Source organism: Triticum dicoccoides, chromosome 4A, assembly GCF_002162155.2.
Source record: "Triticum dicoccoides isolate Atlit2015 ecotype Zavitan chromosome 4A, WEW_v2.0, whole genome shotgun sequence".
In the NCBI taxonomy this organism is placed as follows: Eukaryota; Viridiplantae; Streptophyta; class Magnoliopsida; order Poales; family Poaceae; genus Triticum; species Triticum dicoccoides.
The window spans coordinates 631,299,600-631,319,203 of record NC_041386.1 but is presented as its reverse complement, the minus strand read 5'-3'; the positions used below and the strand labels follow the sequence as shown (position 1 = coordinate 631,319,203).

The following is a 19,604-nucleotide window of genomic DNA, read 5'->3' as shown; positions in this document are numbered from 1 at the left end:
AAATTGGGTCCAATATCCTGTGGATGAAGCTTGAAGAAATGCAGGATATCTCTAAAGAATTTTGAGCCGGACGGCGTAAAGCCCCGGTTCATATGGTCGGTGAAGACAATGATCTCGCCGTCCTTTGGTTGCAGTCTTTCTTCGTCCGGGTCAGGAGCACGATAAGACATGACATTTGTTTCAGGTAAATACCCAACGGTGACAAAAATCTTTCAGAGTGCTCTCGGTGACTATGGAAGGGACCCAGTTGCAAGTTGTCATCGTCTTTGGCGGCATGGTGAAAGTGCAATCTAAAAGAAAACAATTCACTGGCTTAAATTAGTTGGTGGGATTGCAAGTTAAAGTTTACAGTGCACGTTTATCACGGCGGCTTAAACAAGGGCTAATTATATATGGATAAGCCAGCTAAACCGGCGGTGTAAGCCGCCATGATTAGAGGCATTCAAGATCTACCAAGGATGTAATTTGCTAAGTGTCAGGACAAACAAGTTCCGCAGATTGACGGTATAAATTTGGATCTACCATTTTCATAAAAAGGGAGATAAATTCATCTGCAAAATAACGGAGGAAGAACAGAGGAGCCCTAGAAGCAATCTGGTGCAGTAGGGATATGTTCTAATGTTTTAACATGCACGAAAACTGCAGCCGCACAAGATTTCGTGGCTTTTGGGTCTAATCTATGGATCTAGGACAAAAAGGAAAGGAGGGCAGTGACGAACATCCATGAACTCCGACGAATACCAGCAAAACCCTAGTAACAGATCTATGACCAGGGAAAAGAAGCTTACCGAGATCGTCAGGGCAGCAGAATGGCGCCGCAAGTTTCTAGTCTATTCAGGGCGATGCAGCGGCCGGAGTTGAGGCTGGAGACAGGAGGTCTGCGGCGGCGAAGCTTGAGCGGGTCGGTGCGTCACAAAAAAATAATTTTCATGGTCACAAATAATAAAATTGCCACGGTCTATAAACTAAATTTGGCATGACGAATTACTAAAAATGCCATGACCCATGAATTAAATTTGTCGTGGTTAATTACCCAAAATTGCCACGGTCAATTAATAAAATTGGTCATGGAAAGTAGTTAAAAATACAACAGTAGTTTTAAATCTAGAAGAAAAAAATAGATGAAATATATCATGGCAACTTTAGTGTATACTCTATGGCAATGATAGTGTAAATATCATGGCAACTTTTGGCACAAAAAAGTCGTCGAAACATATCAATATGAGATGTAATTTTGAAGATTTTATCGAGACGGATTTTTAAACGAAACTTTTACTTAAGAGATAAAACATTTTTAAGTCTGAGAAACCAAAAAGATTTCGCTTATGTCACCTGTTTGATGTGGCAATATAGGTGGTAAAGGGGGCGTTTGGATCATGTTACTTCGTGCGACACGTGTGGCAGGAATGCGTGCGTGCGAGTGGGGAGGGTTTTGGGGTTGGTCAGAAGCAGGCATGGGTGTTGTTCGTACGCCCGCAAAGACCCTCATGTTTGTCTCTGAATTGTGGCAAAAAGTGCGTCCAGACCGCTATGCAGACCGATACAGACCAACATTGGATGACACAACACGTTCGAACCACGTGGTCCAGACGTATGCACACGATTTAAGAATCGGTGTTGGAGATGCTCTTAAAAAACCGAACCAAATTTTATGGGCAGTTTTCGAGAATCTTGATTATGGAGAACCCTGTGCGAAAAGAAGTGCTAGTAAAACCGTTGGAAAGTGGGAATACCACTGAAATTCATCAATTGCATTTCCAAAATACCGAATCATGACCAGGTATAAATAAATAAATAAATAAATAAAATGCATATCATAGTTGGAATGCATTTTCTTTAAAACAGACAAGTGCATTCGAAGCTTTTGCAGAGTGCGCGGAGAGATGCTTTTCCATTTTCCATTAGCCATGCAGAAATGGATCAGATATGTAGGCTGACGTGGCAGTAAAATCTGGACCGCGATGCACACGTGCGCAGATTGGTTAGTCCGTTGCTTGACGTCTCTCTACTCTTCTACTCCACCCCCGGAGCACATCTCTGCTCACTGAATTGCCCCGTTTCAGAGAGAGAGAGAGAGAGAGAGAGAGAGAGAGAGAGAGGAGGCTCATGGCGGCGGCGGTGGTGGCGGGAGCGCTCCGGCGGGGAAGAGCCGGCGCCGGCGGCGCGGCAGAGAGGACGCTGCGTAGGCTCGTGAGTCCCCTTTCCCCCTTCTCCCCTCCCTACGCGCGCGTTCGATCCGATCCGGTTCCGAGGTAGAGCCTCGTCCCCGTCCGAGAGCCGGCGACCGTGGCGATGACGGACGCACCGGTGGTGGTGGTGGTGGTGGCCAGCCGGACCAGCCCGACGACCGCGGCGAGGCGAGGGGAGGAGGGGCGAACCAACTCTGTCTCTCTGTCTTTCTCGGACAGTTTCAGTTCCATGACTGCCTACTCCGCTCCAGAGTAGCGTGGGAATGCTATAAGTAAAGGAAGAAGAATTTGCGTCTTGATCTTGTAAAGATTTTCACACGCGAATGGAATTACCAGAGTTCAGTGGTGGTACAATTCATTCCACTCCTCCTTGGATTGGATTGGGTTCAGGCTATTGCCTCACCTGTGCTAGGTTCAGGGTCCTATCCTATGAATTCATTTCCTTCGTATCCATCCTGTACATGCCTGCGACGGCCTCTTCCTAATGCTGCATTCTGTGTCTGTATCACCTGAGTGGAAGCTACCTTATGCCATTACTTCTGCTGAATTATTATTGAATTTCAGTCTTGCCTCAGCATCATCATCACCTAAAAAAACGTTAGTTTGCCCTGTGTCTCCTGCATGGTGGATCCGCCGCCACAGGCCTCGACCCTCGCAGCTTGACTCTCGTGTTCTCCTTCTTGCTAGGTGAGCACACTGATCATAGCGGAGCACGAAGGCGGGCTCGTGAAGCCCTCGTCTCTGAGCGCACTGGCGGCCGCCGAGGCCATCGCCAAAGAGAATAAGGTGTCTCTTCTCCTCGGTGGATCCGGACCGACTCTGCATAAGGCTGCTGAGCATGCTGCATCTAGCCACCCATTGGTCAATGAGGTATTGTTACTTACTGACTAGTCAGCTAGTATCTGTGTTTGCATAACTGCATCTTTCTTTTTCTTTTGCCATTTCAGTTCTGACTTCTGAGAGGGTGAAGAGAACTTGGCGAGAAAGGAAGCAGATGTTCATTTGTTTATCTGTCGGCTCTCTTGCGTTGCAGGTTCTTGTTGCAGATTCAGACATATTTGCACATCCTTTAGCCGAGCCTTGGGCCGAGCTGCTCCGCTCCGTGCAGCAGAAAGGGGGATACTCTCATGTTATAGCCTCTTCGACATCGTTCGGGAAGAATTTGCTTCCACGCGCCGCGGCTCTTCTAGATGTCTCCCCTGTCACGGACGTCACTGCAATCTCTGAGCCCCGGGTCTTTGTGAGGTACGATACTCCACTCCACTGTTTTGTATTGTTTTATCAGTAGTGATTCATCAACAATACAAGATGGACAGCAACCTTTGCTTTTATTCGTAGGGTAATCATCATATGCCTTGATGTTTTAGCATAGCCAACTCGATGATATATATCATATTTTGATTAATACATACTCTTTTTTAAGGCCAATCTATGCTGGAAATGCACTCTGCACTGTACGATATACTGGGGAGTCTCCTTGTATGATGAGCATTAGATCAACATCATTTTCTCCAGCTACCGAGTCTATGTCAGAAACTAAAGTTGCGCCTATAACCCAGGTTGATCTCTCTTTCCTCAGTGAAGGTTTGTATAGCTTCCTCACCATATTATTTTATTGCCAACACCCCTTATAGAGTTGTTATTGTTAATTCTGCATTACCTTTCTTGGACCTTGGATCTATTAAGATAATATTCTGACTTCTGCAATTAAAAGTTCAAGGTCTGATTTGAGTATTACTAGATTTCCATTTCCAGGCAGTTAGTATTGTTTACAGTCCATAGTTCAGTCTTGAGCACGCGCTCATGCTTGGGTGTGGGTGGTAGTATCACTGGTGTGTGCGTGCATCTGCGGGTTGTATTTAGTGTTACAAAACATGCTTTTACGGATCTATAAATCATGCCACGTATTTGTAAAACTCTTTAATTCGGTGTGCAGCAAGCTCAAGGAAATCTTCGTGGGTGAATCTTACATCCCAAGATACAGAACGGCCAGACCTGGCAAATGCACGTGTGGTAGTCACTGGAGGCAGAGGTTTGAAGAGCGCCGAGAATTTCAAATTGTTGGAGCAGCTGGCAGAGAAACTTGGCGCCGCAGGTTTGCGCTTTTACTTGATTGTCCATTGAACCTAGGTGGTACTGAACCTGTGAAAGCCAGGCCTCGTGTAAAATCCATTCCTGTGCACACGGTTTTACGAATTTCCCCCCTTGTGTAGTGGGTGCGACCAGAGCTGCCGTCGATGCAGGATATGTGCCAAATGAACTACAAGTAAGCTCCTCGAGTCTATCAGAGTGGCATAACCAAATACTAGCAACTAAATGATTCATGTTCTGATCTTGCCCCTAGCTTATGTACTCGGTATACAATCCCTCCGCGTCGGTTACCATCTGATGTATCATCTTAACGCCCTGATTTCTCCACAGGTTGGGCAGACCGGGAAGATCGTTGCGCCTGAGGTCTACATTGCTTTCGGGGTTTCAGGGGCGATACAACACTTGGCGGGGATGAGAGATTCCAAGTACATCGTGGCGGTCAACAAAGACGCGGACGCCCCAATCTTTCAGGTTCAACTCCGCTCCCCCCGCAGACTGAGCTTGGAGCATCGAACCCCAAATATCGACTTCTGTTATTGATCCCGCCCTGGTTTTTGTTTCTGCTGCACAGGTCGCAGATTACGGGATCGTTGGCGATCTGTTCCAGGTCCTCGAGGAGCTCCTGGAGAAGATCCCAGACAAGAAATAAGTGTCGGGAGCGTGTCAATCATCCGTCATGTTCCTCGTCAATGCGTGGAAGGGGCTTTCGTCGAAATGTGTCATTGTTGTATGGTTGGCTGGTTAATAAGCACCTTGCTGGATAGCGGTGTTGCAAGCAGCATAACTGGAGGAATGTGTTCACAGTTGACATTTTTTAAAACTCATTTCCCCAGTTTTGTACATATATGCACCAGAATATTGAGTGCATGGGAATAATAATGAAGTCGTGGTTAATCCAGCTATTGGTACAACATTTGACTCACTACAAGAGCAGGCTTGTTACTTGTACTACAAATTTTATTCATGGGGACCTGGCTTTGGAATCAGATATGCAAAGAGCAGGCTCCGAAAGAAGTGCATGCAGGTTTGTGGTTGTGTGGTGTGATTAACTTCTACAGTGAGTACAACTTAACATGCATCTCGCTGTGCACAAAATGATGCACACACGCGAGGACTTGTAAGAAATTTTGCATGCTAGTAGGGTGAATAACTGCAAGTCTACGAGGTGTGGGTGCAAGTCTATGATATGATAGGCTGCTAAGAGCTGGTAGTACATACTCCCTCCGCCGCATAATATAAGAACATCTTCCAAGCTAATACTCCCTCCGTCTGAAAATACTTGTCGAAGATGCATTTTAGTTTTAAATACATCCATTTTTATCTATTTCTGTGACAAGTATTTCTGAACGAATGGAGTAACAAATAAGAGGTCAGGTCACGACCACTTAGTGTCGAAGAACTACATAGGCATGTACTAAAACAGATACTCCCTCTGTTTGTTTTTATAAGACGTTTCAAACAGCTTTTGCTTTGTAGTACTATTGAACGACGAGAGGACCATGAATTCAGTTAAAGCGTCCAGGTCGATGACCAAAGGTGGGAAGAAAATTAAGCTAACTGCAATGCAACGGATGCATCTATCGTACCAAATAGACAGAAACTTAAGCTACATGAGTAGTATAGTAGATACAAACAGGTGAGAATCACATCGCTTTGCTCTTAGCAAGCACAAAAAAGTTATTCACATGACTAATTCCTTCAAAACACACGAGTGATGGCTGGACACGCAGCAACAGATTCTTGTGATCTATGCCAAAGCAAGGTCCGAGTAGGGCACTCTTACATCACCGCCCGCTCCTCCAGGGTGATATTCTGCATCAGCCCGAAGGCACCGGTCCCGGTCTTGGCCGGTTTCCCCAGGGACACGGTCGCCGAAGGGCCCGTGAGGTTGTCCACCTCCCCATGGTAGGCCGCCTCCGTGATGAACCTCGTGGCCTGCTCAAAGCTCATCTTGCCAAACGGCGACGTGCAGAACCGGGCCATCCCGAGGCTGTTCATCGGTCGGTAGGAGCCTCCCGAGGTCATGTAATCAGCCGCTAGGCTCAGGTGCCTCGGGTCTACCTTGATGCCAAAGGGCTCAAATACGGCCTTCACCTCGTTAATGATGGTGGCCCTCGCAGCCTCCACCCCGTATGTCCTCAACATAGCATGTATGTCGTTAGATGTAAGCTTGCAGACGTTCAAGAAGTCCTGCAGATCCCAGAATACCTCAAAGTCCAGTCCTGCCGTTTGCAGCCCTCGATAGGCTTCTTCCCTCTCTGTCTCTTTTTGCTTGGTTTCAGTTTCACCTTTCTTTTTCTTCTCTGGCCAAATAACATTACATAGACCTATGTTTTTGTTATGGGATCCACTGACAAATAGGGACCTCAATGTCTTCTGGGCAATCTGGAAAAGCAAAATTAAAGGCATCTTCTATCAGATTTTCTTATGCCCAAAGTTTTATAAATCCCATAGACTCGCAGAAAGCCTGGTCCAACTAACTTTCTCAAATACTGATTTAAATTGCCTACAAACTTTTAAATCCAAAACATAACATGATCCTAATCAAATGCATGTATCACTTCTAAGACACATAGATGGATTACTGCAATGCCATTACTCATTGGAACAATATACAACTAAACTTACAAGATGTCAGCAGCAGTGCTTGCCGTGACACAATTGAACAGCACGAGAAAAGTTTAGACCATAAGCATACGGTGGGCATGATACAAGTTCCCCATTGATTCATAGTATAGTCAGATCAACACATGTTCAGAGAGGAACTAACAAAAAAAAAGTAAGTTATGTCGTATTCAATTACTACCATCTGAAAGAAAAGCAAACATATAGTGTTCTGTTTATGATGAGGTACCTGGGATAGTAAAATATGTGGTTCCTTGTGCAAGATGTAGTGAACCTCAAAATTCAAATCTGCGCTTTCAACATGAACAGTCAGCTTTAACTTTTTGCTGCGTTTCTGGGTTATATGTGCCTGCTTCTGCTCCTTCAAGTTTTCCACCGTTTCATTTCTCTTTTTCTTGAGTTTAGTAGCTGCCAGCCCGCCTTCTAATTTTGCAGTCTTGTTACTGGAATCTGACAAATGTCCTTCGTCATTCTCTTCTGATTCAACACCAGACTCAGCTGGATCATCCTCATTATCAAGTTCATGTTTTGTCTCTTCATCAGGGTCACTGTTCATGCCATCTTCACTTTCAATATCATCCTCATACTCCATCTCATCATTCTCTTGTCGTTTCCTCTTTTCTGCATCAGCTCCCAAGTCATCCTCATTTTCATCGTCGCCATCACTCGCATCAGACTCGTCACCGTCGGTAGGTCTGCCCTCGGATTCTTCAGGACCTTCTGATGGTAAATTCTCAGTGTCCTTTACCCTTGTTTCCTGGATTCCACTAACTTTGTGTAGCAAATTTAGGTGTTTTTCGATTGCATATTCCATTGCATCAACAAACACAGTTCTCAAGGATGCTTGACACTCATCTACTGTAAGTTCCGACTCAGGAGGGTAACAGTCTGGTGAGAATAGTTTTAGATGCAACTTATAGAGACTCGAAATATGCCCATTACTGTTGTGAAAAGGAACTGTGCATACTTCAATTCCTTCCACAACATCAGCCAACGTAACACCCCTTAGTTTTTCGGCCAGACGTGCAGCATCCTTCCTAAATATCCACATGTAGAGAATTAGTGCAAGTATCTTGTTGAAATTCTTGTTTACTTTTTATAGAGAAAGTTGATATCACATCTTTAAAATAAAAACAAATAAATCTCACCTCTTCTTGCCTTCATGCACAGGGCACTTCATATAAGGCGTGCCAATGTTAGCTGATGCTTTCATTAGGATTTCCTGTATGCGAGGCATCCCAAGTGTGACATTCATGTCCCCTCTTCCAGCAAGATGGAAAGTGTTGAGTCTGCAGGGCATGACAAAAATGTATACAAGAATTTTGAATGGGTCCCCAGATAAGAAATGCAATATACCCCGAAACAAATAAAAAAAATGGAGTCGATATTGAAGAAATGCACATAATATAGTTCTAGTTCATATAAACAGATGTGCAGAAATGCTCTTACGTCATCTGCGTTGAAGGTTCTCCTAAGGATTGAGCAAGGATCACACCAACAGCTTCACCAGGATCTACAAGGCTAGCCACGTACTTGACTTTCAGTAACTTCATTAGTTCCTCCTCCTTGATGTTATAACGGCAGCGACACTTCTTTTTAAGCTTGCGGCAGCAACACTTGTTTTCTTTATGAAATTTTGTTGCGCTTTTGGTGAGCACTTGAGGCAGTTTAGTAATGTATTTGGACTTGAATGACAGGGGATCGCCATTGTAGATATCAAGCTCACCCTTGTACCTCGCAAGCCTGTCAGACACAGCTTTTCTATTCTGTGATTTGGAACAAATTGCAAACAATTAGCAGTCCAATCAAACAAATGCATAGAGCAAGGCATACTACAAGTCTAACTTGGGTAGTTTTATAATTGGGAATGTGAATGTCTTACATCAGCGAGTTCTTTAAACTTTTTGAGAAAGCTACTTTTATGGACATCAACTCCATCTTCTCCATAGCAGAATTGTATGATTGATCCATCAACATTACGCACAGAGTGATCATATGAAACGAACAATGATTCGAGACTTTTGATAAGACAACGCTGAAGATATCCACTACGAGATGTTTTGACTGCTGTGTCAATCAACCTGCAATGAACATACACAAGCTAAACATCATAACAACAAAAGCCACTGCACATGTAATAATGGATGGCTCTAAGGAGATGATATATCTGATATTCTGATTATAATGATGAGATGAGATTGCCAATTGAGGATATGAAAGTATCACTGTTATATGAGAAATATTTTCTTTTCCACCAAGAGAATAATAATTCTCCTTCGTTAATACTAAACGGGGATGCTGCAAACACACGAGAGAAGGCGATAACTGGAGGTAGATCAAATTTCTTGTGTTCCAACGGGCTTCACATCAACATATTATCAAGTTTATCAACCACTCCATATCCAAATAGCATTGGTTCATCAAGAATACTTATGTCCACGGAGCAAGTTTAAAAGCTTGGCACGCCGATCCAGGCCAGAACTTAAGTATGATTTTGAGATGTCAACATTATTGTTTGTGAAGTGATTGATGCAAGAAAGAGTGTGCAATGTTGTGCGGAAGTAACATTGTTTTGTGTGTTTCCAATACTATGTCAAATAAGGGCAAACAAGCGAACGATTTATAATAGGAAGTAATTAGACCATTTGTGCAACTCACTTGTCTCCACTTCTAACAAATACGAACAGCCAAGTATGCCTGATATAAATCGATATACATTTAAAAACAAAACATCTGCTTAGAAACAAAGCTATAAATGTCAAACAACGCTGGGAAAGTGTATGCATTGATGCATAAAAAGGTAGTTTCTTAAGTATTAGAAAGAGCAAAGAAACCTTTACCCATTTCTGCCAGCCATACAATGGAAATAGTACTCTTGAGGACGGAGACCAGTTAAAAATCTGTCACTGACGTAACCACCAGCTCTTGAAGAACTATCCCATGGTGGAAAGCAAGGTAATGACTTCCCAGATATCATTCGTGGAACACGCGCTCCTTCTAAATCTTGTGAGCCTAGCAATGACGAGATTTGTGTCATATTAACCTAGCAAGAGAAATGAAGTGGCAGGATATTAGGCCAAGTAGGTACGCTTCGAGTTTAGAATTGTATCTTCCATGAAACAATTCACTTTCCCAGGTCATCCAATATATTTCGAGTTCAATACAGAATATTGCATTGTTCAGCAACCCTGGAAAGAAAACTTACATCGCCTCCTTTTGCTCCAGTTGCAGTCATAAGAGTGAGACAATTTTTAGGAAAGGGCTTTTGTAGACCATAGGGAAACATGTTCTTATTGACCTTAGTTGTTAACCCATTTAGTTCGCTTAACATTGCTTTATCCAACGCAACGTTCGCAGATTCTCCTATTCTCCGAACAACCTTTTCGATGTTCATTTGCAATTCCACTAGATCTGCATAAAAATAGCAAATGTAATAAGGTTGCAGCTCCAATTTGAGTACAAACAGAAAGGCTGCTGTTGTGGGCTAAAGAGGTAGCCCAGCCCATTAATACCACAGATGGAAAGTAGGCTATTAGGATTATCGAAGCATCTTACGATTGTATGACTTCACCAGAGGCAAACAATACAAAAGTATCACAATATGACTTGTAAAATTGCTAGTACCACAAGAAAAATATGATTATATGTGATCCCACATTTGTAGCCCAGCCCAGATTAGATGTAGTCGCTGCAGATCAAAGAAACTAATAAACTGGCTTATACCTTGTTCCTTGATGGATGTGGTACAAGGGATGCAGAGAAGTCTCTCAAGTAAGTCACTTGCTCAGCTGTCCACGAGATGAGCTCTCTTGTTCATGGGTGTATCATGGGCTATGCTTTGTAAATGGTAGCGCATCTAACATAATAACCTTTGAGAAAAAAATCTATAGAATGTTTATGTTTCCCAAACAGCTACGTCGATAATCCATTAGAATTATATTTATGTAATGTATAAATTTGTTATATTTTAAGAACTAATACTACGATCCAATAAAAAGTACTTTTGATTAGAATCCTGATACCGACAACATTGGTTATTAGGTAGACATAATCACATAGGTATGTAGGAAAGTGTTTTTGATTAAACAATGAGACCACTTTAATTGGAGAAAAGATAAAGTTTGTGTCTTGTGGTAAATCGAGTCATCCTTAACTAGCATGCAATCCATTTTTGTTCATGCAATAATAAATAAGAAGTTGTTAAGCGTGAGGGTCTCTTCGCGACAAGTACGAGCCCCGCCGCCAGTGACATATTAACCGGTATCCGGACAATTGTCCAACCCTAATCAGCCTGTTGTGAATCAAGCACGCACACATCGGCTGCATTTAGCTAAGTTGCAATTTCAAAAAATGCAAATCATCACAGGTAAAACTTCCAACGTCGAAATATTTGTTATTCGTTGAAAGCACTAAGCAGAAGTGGCAACTCAGATGGATCTAGAATTTTCTTTAAATACTGGTCACATGCCGCAAAGGAACGAGAAATATTTTGATAACACACACCAAACATCCGGTCAGTATTCTAAAAGGCACTATGTTCTATTTCGCGGCACCACTATGCTTCGATGGGCCACTGCAACCTCAGCCCTGGCCACCCTTTAAAGTGTTACGCAGCCCAGCAACGCCAGAACTGCAAATTAGGCAGGTACCACAGCAAAAGCTACCTAGGTGCCCCCCTCATGCAGACTTCAGAATACTGTTCACAGACTGACAAGGTTTCTGTTTTCAGGACTAGTAACATCTCAAGAAAAGGACAGTTATTTTGGAGGAATTGCTATTTTGTTAGTTTATTTGGGAGCAATTGCCATTTTGTCAGTTAGCATCTTGTGAACGCAAGATGATTGGGTCCTTAAGATCTGTGATTATTTTCTTCACTTCTTCAGTTGGGACCCTTACTGTTCCCAAAACCAAGCAAAAAACTATTTTTACTCATTAAACAATGGGATTGAGGATTTGATACTCCCATAGAGCATCTCAATGAGAGAGACTAGCTGTCCTCATAATCATTTACAAAATCATTATGAATTCGTGGCTTGCACACAAAGTATTTGCTGTCCAGATAATGTTGAACAAACCTGTATCAACATCTTTCTTGCACAGAAATTTCTTATGGGCTTCTTCACTGTGTTCCTCACTTTTCGACAAAAAATCCGTCCTCTCATTATTTGACTCTTGGGATAGTAACAGATCATCTATTCCACAAGTAAATCCATGAAACTGCAAGAATTTAATGCATCTTAGACCAACAGTAACATAATTGCAACTAAAAGTACTGTGATTCATCTATTTATACAAAAGTAAGTTGTATCACGCTGTTGTGGCAGCTGGGTAAGTTTTTCACATGATCTACCGCAGAATGACAATATGGTTCAGCACAGGACTAAACGTCTTCAGTTTGCCTCTTGCGGCGCTATATGACTCAAATAGACAACTCAACAGTGGATTGGCCCATTCAAAGTAGTCCGGTATGCAGATCCAGATTAGATTTCCTTTTCATTTCTTTATTTGCTACATAGCACGTCTAGATGAATTTCCAAGGCAGATTATCTGGTTGCATTGCCAATATGTGCTGCATGCTGGTGAAGAGTATCAATGGAATTCTTTATTTGCTCCAGATAGCCATCATGCTGGTCATGACTCATGAGTATTAAAGGAATACAGTCTTCAACTAAAAAAGAGTAACTAAAGATGACTAGAAAATGCTTCATTTTTGCCAAAACATTCAAGAAGCACGTCTAAGGTCTAGAGTGTTTAATTGGTTCAACTGTTTTAGTAGCACCAAATTCAAGGAAGAGTAGACCGTGCTACTGTCTATCACTACTAGCCTAGCAGTCAGACACTCTACCTATAGTGAAAAGATACAAAAAATATGTTTTCAAAGTTACCTGCAAGAACAATGTAAACAAGCGGCTGAAAATCGAGAGCAATCTTCCAGCTGTATCTGCACCATAGAGTTCATGAACTGTATGTATTATCCCGTGATTCCCGAACTGGTTCTTGTCTATCATGCCCTTTAAGAGCTCATTATGGCGAATATATAAAACTAGTTCTTCAGGATCTCTAAGTTTTTCTCCTTCAGCAACATGGCGTACTTTAGCTGTTAGATATTGTACTGAAATTTTCCCTTTCATCTCCACAGTAAATGGTGGGTGGCCTTTCGTTAAATGGTTCAAGATGGTTGTTATGACCTGCACACAAAACAAAAATGCAGCTGACTTTAAAGCAATGTCAAGATCAAGACCAACAGTCACACATGTTTCTTTGTATAAACATCTAACCTGTTTTCCCGTCCACCGCTCTGGCTTCACAAAAGCTGGAGGAAGAAGTTCCAATGTGTCATCATCATTCACAATGGATACCCTTTTACCAGATTGACAAGGACCACGAGTTGAGGACACACAAGACCCATAGACAAGCTGACTGTATTCCTCACGGCTCAAGAATGTGTCCACTTTTGTCAGGAGAACAGCACCAACAATGTGGTCCTACAAAAATACAGAAACAACTGTTATTGCTTGTCAATATCACAGGCATGGTGAGTTTGCTAGTTAGAATAGATTCATGTGGCAACTGACTATACAACAGTTGACATGGTGAAAGACACATCTGCATATACATAGTATTACCTGAATGAGACCTCTGACAGCCTCCCCACTCCTTGGACCAATGTACTGCTTATTTGCATCAACAATGTTGATGGCCTCAGCCCGAGATATTTCATCTTGCGGGAAGTGCACATTCATTTCATCCCCATCAAAATCGGCATTGTATGTACTAAAAAGAAACAAAATTATTTCATCATTTGATATAAGCAAAAGAAAATAACAGGGACATCTCCAAATACCTGCAATTGGCATAGTGCATTCGAATTGTCTTCTCTCCAGGCAACACACGAACAACATGGGCCATCATGCTGGGCTTGTGAAGAGTAGGCTTCAAATCACAAGCAGAGAGGGATTAGGAATGTAGACTAACAGTTCGCTATATCTACAAAAGCTAAGTGTTAATGCTGTCACAAAAAACCTAAAGCAGTATGATTGGCAGCAGGGTGGTGAGTGGTTGCAACTCCAGCCAAAAGTTCACTATTAGATTGTGATGTTCATGTTTTGACTTTATAGTGAAACACATCCTGAAACTGGCAATGCCAAAACTATGAAGTTGGCCTGCCAAGTAGGGCTACAAGTCATGGGCCTTATGTCGTATGCAAAATTGCAGTTGATCTTGGTATTTAATATCGTCTTAAATTTTAAATAAAACCATGAGATGAAAGCGTAGTTTTGCATGCACCTCATAGACCCAATATAGATTTGTATGCTTAGCTCTATGTACATAAAAGAATGAAGAAATTAACACAGCTACAAAAACTAGCATGTGGTGCCTGCCCGCACCTCATAATTACATATACTCCCTCCATTCCATTGTTGGAAGTTCTAGGTTTGTCCTAAGTCAAACAATTTAATTTGACCAAGTAAATAGAAAAATATGACAAACCTAGAACTTCAAGTATTTTGGATCAGAGGGTTTGCCTCTTTACAACAATGCTGCAAATAAATTATAAATATGTGTATTTGCATGGAAAAAGTTGCATCGAAGAAGTAATAATAACAACATTAAAAAACACACTTTGCTAAAACAACAACGGAATGAGATTGAAGAAGGTTTTTCCTTTGTTTTCAAGTATTGCTACTGAAGAAAATGGAATGTTAAGCATGCTAGCAAAATATTTATACCTGTCTGTTGACCAGTACAATGTCACCATCTTGAATATGTCGATATACAACTTTGCTTTCAAATTCACATCTAGGGTCCTTCCCTGGTTGAGAAATTGATCCTCTAGAAGCAAGCAACGTCTTAGCAGTGGGATGACGTTTGGAATGGTCAGCCTGTAATTTATACAGGTTATTGTTAACCTTGTAGTGTGTCGCGCCAGGATGAATTTCGGCGCCATTACGTATAGCTCCTCGCAGATTTTTGGCATTCCAGGGCGTCACTTTCTGCTTACGAAAAAATATATCATGATGAATCCTGTAAATTACATACAAAACAAAAGAACAGCTTGGATGCAGGTTAAGATATATCCATAAAAAGAGAAACATCTTCTGTATAATGGTGTGTCTTCTCTCTTCCCCGCATCTCCCAAAAAGGTGGGACGCAACTGCTAACTCAACAATAAGAAAAAGTACCTCTTATTTAATAACTAGCAACCAATCCAACTTCAATGTTGTTCAAGAAGAAAGGATACAACGTTACCAGGAGTCATGTGCTTTATTGGATAGCATAACACTAGTAAGATAGCATGTCTACAGCGGTAAAGAAAAGGCTGGTGGATATTTCAAATATATTTAGAGCACAAACATAAACATAACCATAGAAATATTAATTAGATGTCAATACAGAAGAAAATGCAGGTCAATCCATGATGAAAGTACCTCAGGATAAGTCAGCTTTGAAGCAGCAGCAGGAGGAATGCCAATTTCGTTAACAGCCAAAAACGGATCCGGAGATATAACTGTCCGGCAGGAATGATTAACTCTTTTGCCCATTATTTTCTGTCGAACAATCCCGGTTTTCTTATCCACCAATTGCCGTACACCATGACCATCTTTATCGCTTTTTACTGCCACCAGCATAAACATTTCGGAAGAGTCAGACTTCTTAGTGGGGATAAATGTATAAAATGCATGTAAAACCAAGCCCATTAGTGAAATATTAATGCATGTAAAACCAAGCCCATTAATAATATTTATGAAGGTAATACCATAAGACTTCTACTAAAAACAATCATAAATATTATCAATGACAACAAATATATCTGCATGTGCATCATAATTCTTCAACGCAAGCACAAACAAAATTCTGAGCATTTCCTAAGTTGATACTCCCTCCGTTTTAAAATATATTGTGTTCTATTTTTTGGAAAGTCAAACTCCTTATGTTTGATCAAGCTTATTGAGAAAAGAATCAACATCTACAATACCGAATCAGCATCAGTGGATTCATCGTGAAATCTATTTTACTTATTTGGTATTGTAGGTATTAATATATTTTTACTATAAACTTGGTCCAACATAAGAAGATTTGACTTTTAGAAAAAATCAATACATCCTACATTTTGGAACGGAGGGAGTAGGTCATAACAATGCAGCCAAATCAGCAAGGGCACTACATTCACATTAATCACTGCCCATAAGAAGGGCACATAACAATTCAATTCTATTGGCGCTACGTAATTCCTGTTCTTAACTAATATATATAACCCTGAAACTAGGTGATCTAGTTGAGAATAGAGGCAAGAAACTCCAAGGCAGAAAGAACTCTACCAAATTATAAGAGCATAATCTGATTAGGGTCGAAATTGTAGAAGCAAGAAGCAATCCAATCCATATTATCATGAATTGACATATATGACTGCATATAAACAACTGAGAACAAACTGGTAACAGCTACCATGTATAGCATTCCGAAACTTGATTCAACCAGTTATCTAAGTAGAGGAATCCAGAGATACATGTAACATGTTTGCGGGTTTTTTTGGTCGAGTGTCAGAACAAAAAGGGATGGTCTAATTCATTAAAGGAAAGAATGCATACTAACCAAGGCCTTTACTACTATCGTAAAATAAATTTACACTTGTTTGCAGATCCCTCCATCTTGTAAGAATATCCATGTGATTAGGATTGTCATGCTGTAGCGCAAGATTGGCCTCTTGCACTTTACTTAGCATAACATTTTGTGGATGTTCCATAATCTATACCCAAACAAATTAGCATGATTAGTTTAGAAGAAGACTCGGTGAATTAGTACAACTATATGGTCTACTTACTCCAAGGCTAGAGTTAGTTGAGGGACGGAATCTATTTGGTGGCACAAGCATACTCTTCAAGAAAAACATCTCATAGCCCCTCCTCTTTTCTGATACACATAAATTCTGCTGAAAGTCGCATAGTAACATGCAGAACCTGGCTTCCTTTTCCCACAGGTCTTTGAGAATAGATTCAACCTGACGCAGTTCAAAAAGAAAGAACTCAGTCATGTGCTGCCTGTAGAACATGCACAAGGCATCTCAATGTGACTTCAAAACCAAAAAGGAAATGAAAATGCAACCTCTGTAGCCAAGAGAGGCCTATCATCAGAAAGGTCTTTTGTTTGATTGCTTGATGCTTTAACTCTATCATCCATAAGACCAGAAACACCAGTTCCATTTGGGTTGGAAATATGGCCATCTCCTTCAAGATTATAATCGGTGATTGCTTTTCTTCTTACAGCAGAACCATCTGTACCCTGCAAATCACGTACAATGAGGACCTATGATGCAAGAAAATGCTATACACATAAAGACTGTGAGATGACGACATCAAGGATTAAATCACACATGCAAAACATGAAGTAGAGGTGGGCAGTAATAGTGTTGATCAAGGCACTATGAAACCTAGAGATCACAATGTAAGGCATCCAAGATGATAAAACAAGTGCAAGTATATATAGAACCTCAACAAGGATATGCAGAGTAGCTAGTAACAAGCAAACTTGTAGAATGGTAGAGTAAGAGAAAAAGCACAGCTACAAGATTATGTCTAGCTTTCATTGGTTTAATCGGAAATTTTCTCGCCTTCTCTATTTAATTTTGTATTCCTTTTGGTTGGAGTAGTTCTTGTTGGGTTTCATCTAGTGAACAGGAGGAATAATAGCAATATACAGAGCCGCAGTTCATAGGAAAATTTGGCCTATCCTCTGTCCTAATGTGCCTAACGTTATTAGTTTGTATATAGAAGGTAGGTAAGTACACCTGGTTTACTCAGGAACACTGAAATTCAACATATTGTAAGCAGAAGCAGGATGAAGTAGGTCCAGGTTTTCAGACAATGACAGTGGTACAGCTCGAGATATACCTGAATGGTGAGCCAACCATATATCTGGCATTTGATGGGCGGGTTCTTCATGCCACAGTTTGCACACTTGTTCACCCGCTTTTTCATCAGCTTGGAGAAGATAGAATGGGCCTCTTTCAACTGGATGGATGTCCAGATTTTGTTCCCTCGGTCAGAAGGGGGCGCCGGTTTATCAACCGAACCGTCCTCGTCCATTTCAACGCTTTCCTCCGAAACAGCGGAATCTTGCAAGTTCTTGGCCTGGACAACATCGCCCCTCGCCAGCAGCTCAAGCTCACGGGCGTACCTGTCGACCTGACAACGAAAGGCCCGAAATCATACAATGAATCCATGGAAGGGGAATTATCACATCACCACTGCCAGGATGGACAACGAGAGGCGTTACCAGCTGGGCGCTGAGGCGGAACTTGCGGCAGGTGAAGCAGGTGGAGCGGAGGAGGTCCCGGAGGGTGTCGAAGAGCAGCGGGTTGAAGAGCGGCTTGGAGAGCTCGATGTGGCCGAAGTGGCCCGGGCAGTTGCCGGGCTGCTGCGCGCAGGTCTTGCAGCTGCTCGGAGTCGGGACGGCACAGAATCATCCATCAATCTAGTCTAGCAACACCGGAAGGAGAAGAGACAAGGGGGAGAAGGGGGGAGGCTGGCTTACGTGTCGTTGGCGTTGACGGGGCCCATGGCGGGGTCGAGCAGGCCGCCGGGCACGGGGCACATCTTGGCGTCGAGGCGCTCGGACCTGGTGAGCCGCTTGACGCTGAGCCGCCGGACCTCGTCGTCGGTGTAGAAGCCGAAGAGGATGGAATCCACCTCCACCGACGTCGCCTGCTCCTGCTCCTGGTGAGGAAAAACAGACAGACACACACGGACGGACGGGGTTATTACGGCCTGAGAAATCGCCGGCGTGCGGCGGGGACGAGGGAGGGAGGGAGCAGGAACTCGCCATGGCGCGCCGCCGCCCGCCGGCGTTGGAGAGGAGGGGGTGGGGAGGGGGGCGTCGGAGCGGTTCGCGGCGGCTAGGGTTTTTGCGAGAGGGAGGGAGGAGGGAGGGAGAGGGTTTAACGCTCACCACCGCGGCAGGCCCATCGTAATAAGCCCATGCCTCCCAGCGTGCGCGCGCACGGGAGGCGGTGGCCTTAAGTGGGCTCGCTGTTCTCAAAAGATTAACCTGGCTTGGCCCGACTGACCGAATTCATCGGCCCGTCTGGCTGCGTGGTTTTCATTATTATAATACTTTCTCCATTCCTAAATATTTGTCTTTCTAGATATTTCAACAAGTGAACAAAATGAGTGAATCTACACTCTAAAATATATCTATATACATATCTGTATGTGATAGTCCATTTAAAATCTCTAAAAAGACAAATATTTAAAAATGAAGGGAGTAGATAGTAGTAGATCTTATTGCGAGGAACTCGCCTTTTCTTAACCCAGAAAAAACGAGGAACACACTTTTTTAATGTTGTGTGTGATGAACTTTTTTTCCTAGGAAAACTTTCAATCTATTCATTATCAATCACGATAGTACAATGAATACGAGAAATAATAAAAATTACATACAGATTCGTAGACCACGTAGCGACGACTATGAGTACTGAAGCAGGCCGAAGGCGCACTCCGGCATCGTCCCTCCCTCACTGGAGTTGTGTAAAACTTATTAAAGTAAACAGTCGGGAAATCGTCGTGCTAAACCCTATAAACCAACACATAAAACTGTGTGTGATGAATTTTGCTCGATCGTTTAAAAACTTGGTGCCATGCGTTGTAAAAAAAATAGAACTTGGTGGATGCTCGGCAGCTAGCTAGCCGCATGTATTTTCTT

General features: G+C 42.4%; 2 protein-coding genes across 2 annotated transcripts; one reads left to right on the top strand and one right to left on the bottom strand.

The window, feature by feature from the left end:
* Window positions 1-2,039: 2,039 nt before the first annotated feature.
* LOC119287550 (electron transfer flavoprotein subunit alpha, mitochondrial) lies at window positions 2,040-5,208 on the top strand. The gene is made up of 8 exons (XM_037567109.1): window positions 2,040-2,190; window positions 2,877-3,059; window positions 3,223-3,434; window positions 3,613-3,773; window positions 4,126-4,284; window positions 4,403-4,455; window positions 4,611-4,751; window positions 4,852-5,208. The coding sequence occupies exons 1-8, from the start codon at window positions 2,107-2,109 to the stop codon at window positions 4,927-4,929; spliced, it is 1,071 nt and encodes a 356-aa protein (XP_037423006.1). The 5' UTR covers window positions 2,040-2,106; the 3' UTR covers window positions 4,930-5,208.
* Window positions 5,209-5,803: 595 nt separating this feature from the next.
* LOC119287549 (DNA-directed RNA polymerase I subunit 1-like) lies at window positions 5,804-18,782 on the bottom strand. The gene is made up of 21 exons (XM_037567108.1): window positions 18,726-18,782; window positions 18,438-18,619; window positions 18,180-18,339; window positions 17,795-18,088; window positions 17,010-17,186; window positions 16,729-16,905; window positions 16,500-16,653; window positions 15,335-15,522; window positions 14,636-14,899; window positions 13,750-13,838; window positions 13,532-13,679; window positions 13,184-13,390; window positions 12,791-13,093; window positions 11,981-12,122; window positions 10,111-10,316; window positions 9,746-9,948; window positions 8,788-8,986; window positions 8,355-8,671; window positions 8,054-8,194; window positions 7,135-7,942; window positions 5,804-6,665 (listed from the first exon to the last, which is right to left on the bottom strand). Exons 1-21 carry the CDS (start codon window positions 18,726-18,728, stop codon window positions 6,060-6,062), a joined length of 4,968 nt encoding a protein of 1,655 aa, XP_037423005.1. The 5' UTR covers window positions 18,729-18,782; the 3' UTR covers window positions 5,804-6,059.
* Window positions 18,783-19,604: the final 822 nt, after the last annotated feature.